Genomic DNA, 2,651 nt, shown 5'->3' with positions numbered 1-2,651 from the left:
TGCTGAAATCTGCTGAACGACTGCTGTAATCTGCTGAACGACTGCTGTAATCTGCTGAACGACTGCTGTAATCTGCTGAACGACTGCTGTAATCTGAATGACAGCTTAACTGGACAGATTAACTTAATTTAGACAGGTCTAAGTAAAGTGCAACAATCTGCAGAAATCTGCCGAAGAAGCTGAAACTGAAGTTTTACAATGAACAGAACAAAAGCTAAAATTAACCAGCGTATCTTAAAGCTATAATTATTTGAACAGTAGCTAAAAACTAAAACTAGCAAAACAGCTAAAAATGAAGCAGGTGTGCTGAAGTAGATTTTGAAAAGCAGAAACTTTTTCAAGGTTCTGAAGGAATCAGATCATCTCTAAGAAAAAAAATGGGAAAAATTAATAATTTCAAAAGCACAAAAATTACAAAGTGAGTTAATGCTGACTCAGCAGTAATCTGACATTAATGCTGACTCAGCAGTAATCTGACATTAATGCTGACTCAGCAGGAATCTGGTTTAATGCTGACTCAGCAGGAATCTGTAGCGCCCACTTTCTGTCCGAGTTTTAAAGCGGGTGATTTTAGTTAAAGTTAAAATAAATCACGATTCTCTGAGGATGAACTTAATTATTTTTTTAATCAGCCGAACTACCAGTAGATAAAAAAATTAATTTTTCTGTTTTGACCCGTTCCTGTTCATCCGTCTGCAGCGTTAGTAAAATATCTCGACAGATTTAACTGAAACTGTCAGAATATAATTTTTGAATGTACGTCCACACCTGAGAGTTAACCTAATTCAAGATGGCCGTCACAGCTAACCAGTGTTAGAAAAAAAATGGCTTCAGTTCAAATATGAAGCGAACATCTGGTGTGGTGGTAGCTGACCATCGCTCTCAACACACACTGAGCACGTCTGCCTGTTAGACCAGACCAGATTAGACCAGATCAGATTAGACCAGATCAGGTTAGACAAGGCCAGATTAGACCAGATCAAACCAGATTAGAACAGATCAGATTAGACCAAACCAGGTTAGACCAGATTACATTAGACCGGGGCAGATTAGACCAGATCAAACCAGATTAGATTAGACCAGAACAGATTAGACCAGGGCAGATTAGACCAGATCAGACAGACCAGATTAGACCAAATTAGATTGAATCAGATTAGATTAGACCAGATTAGAACAGACCAGGTTAGACAAGATTACATTAGACCAGGCCAGATTAGACCAGATCAAACCAGATTAGATTAGACCAGATCAGATTAGACCAGACCAAGTTAGACCAGATTACATTAGACCAGGCCAGATTAGACCAGGGCAGATTAGACCAGATCAGACAGACCAAATTAGATTGAATCAGATTAGTTTAGACCTGATGTTGATGAAGATTTGGATCTTTTTCCAGAACTCCCTCCATCAGTAAAATCGTCAGAGAACTGATTTATACTAAAACTGTCCGTCTGAGCTGGTTCTGACCCGGCCCAGATCCACCTGGTTCTGACGGACCAGAAACCCGTGAGACCGGTTAGTCTGAAACCCATCCCGGTATGTGACTCCTGGAGCCGGTACCTGAACCCGGTCCCACCTGTTGTTCCGATGTCCATTCATGGACAGTCCCGGTCCGGACGACCCGCTGACCCGGCTCGGTGAGGAGGACCCGGGCCGGTCCGGATCCTGGCTGGAGGTCCTGTCCCTGAGCGACAGCTCGGAGTTCAACTAAATCTTCCCACGTCCGGAGTTTCTACTAAAACACGAAACAACAGAAACAGAACCCTTCAGAACTTCAGTGAGGACGTTAGAGACGGTTCAGAGCGGCGGTCGGAACCGAACCGGCGGAATGAACCGAACTAATCGTGTTTCCCTCCGAGCAGCTGTTGGTGTCAGCGAACAGTTACTAGCTTTAATGCTAACACCTGACAGCGCGAGACCGACCGGACATTTACCGAACAACGAGCTGGACCCGTGGTTCCGTTCGGTTGACGCGACAGTCCGGAGATGTTCGGTATCGAATGGATGTTAGGACTTCATGAGTCCGGCGAACTCCAGTAAAAAACCGGTCCGAAACCCGCTCAGACAGGGAGAAACCGGAAACAGACACTATACTTCCGGAACGCTCCTTCAGAATAAAAGTTCCTTTCTAAATCTTAGATGAAAAGGGAAGATTGGAATTATAATGAATGTAAAAGACAACAACGGTGTCACATAATAAAACTAAATTACTAAAGTAGACACAACTCTTAAAATGAAATACGATCAGTTCTACAACAGTTGCAGCCCATAAAGTGAAACAGTCGACAATAAATCAGTTCGGTTGATTTCTGTAGCTCCAAGTGAAAACAGCTCGTCTCAGGACTCTGAACAGAAACATCCACAGACTTTATAAAAGACAATCAGTAAAAGTTCTCTATCTAAGGAAGAAGCAAATCGTGTTGAATCTTCACTTTGCCCTAGTCTCCCATCCTGAGCAAGCACAAAGGAGACAGTGGGAAGGAAAAACTCCCTTTAGCAGGAACAAACCTCCAGCAGAACCAGACTCAGGACGAGAGGCCGTCTGCTTCCACCGGCTGGGTCTGAGAGGACAGGAAGTAGAAACAGAGAGGACAGGAAGTAGAGACAGAGAGGACAGGAAGTAGAAACAGAGAGGACAGGAAGTAGAGACA

The 2,651-nt window shown here is 43.5% G+C and overlaps 1 protein-coding gene across 1 annotated transcript in view; it reads right to left on the bottom strand.

The window, feature by feature from the left end:
- The window catches only part of ago3b (argonaute RISC catalytic component 3b), a 13,471-nt gene extending 11,792 nt beyond the window's left edge, over positions 1-1,679 (bottom strand). The window contains exon 1 of the mRNA XM_037693525.1: positions 1,577-1,679. Coding sequence (XP_037549453.1) covers positions 1,577-1,595 — 19 coding nt within the window. The 5' untranslated portion in view covers positions 1,596-1,679. The remainder of the gene's footprint in view (positions 1-1,576) is intronic.
- Between the last annotated feature and the right edge of the window lie 972 nt (positions 1,680-2,651).

This window comes from Nematolebias whitei, chromosome 19 (assembly GCF_014905685.2).
Source record: "Nematolebias whitei isolate Nwh7 chromosome 19, NemWhi1, whole genome shotgun sequence".
Lineage (NCBI taxonomy): Eukaryota > Metazoa > Chordata > Actinopteri > Cyprinodontiformes > Rivulidae > Nematolebias > Nematolebias whitei.
The sequence above is the reverse complement of the archived record's forward strand: the minus strand, read 5'-3'. Positions and strand labels throughout refer to the sequence as shown.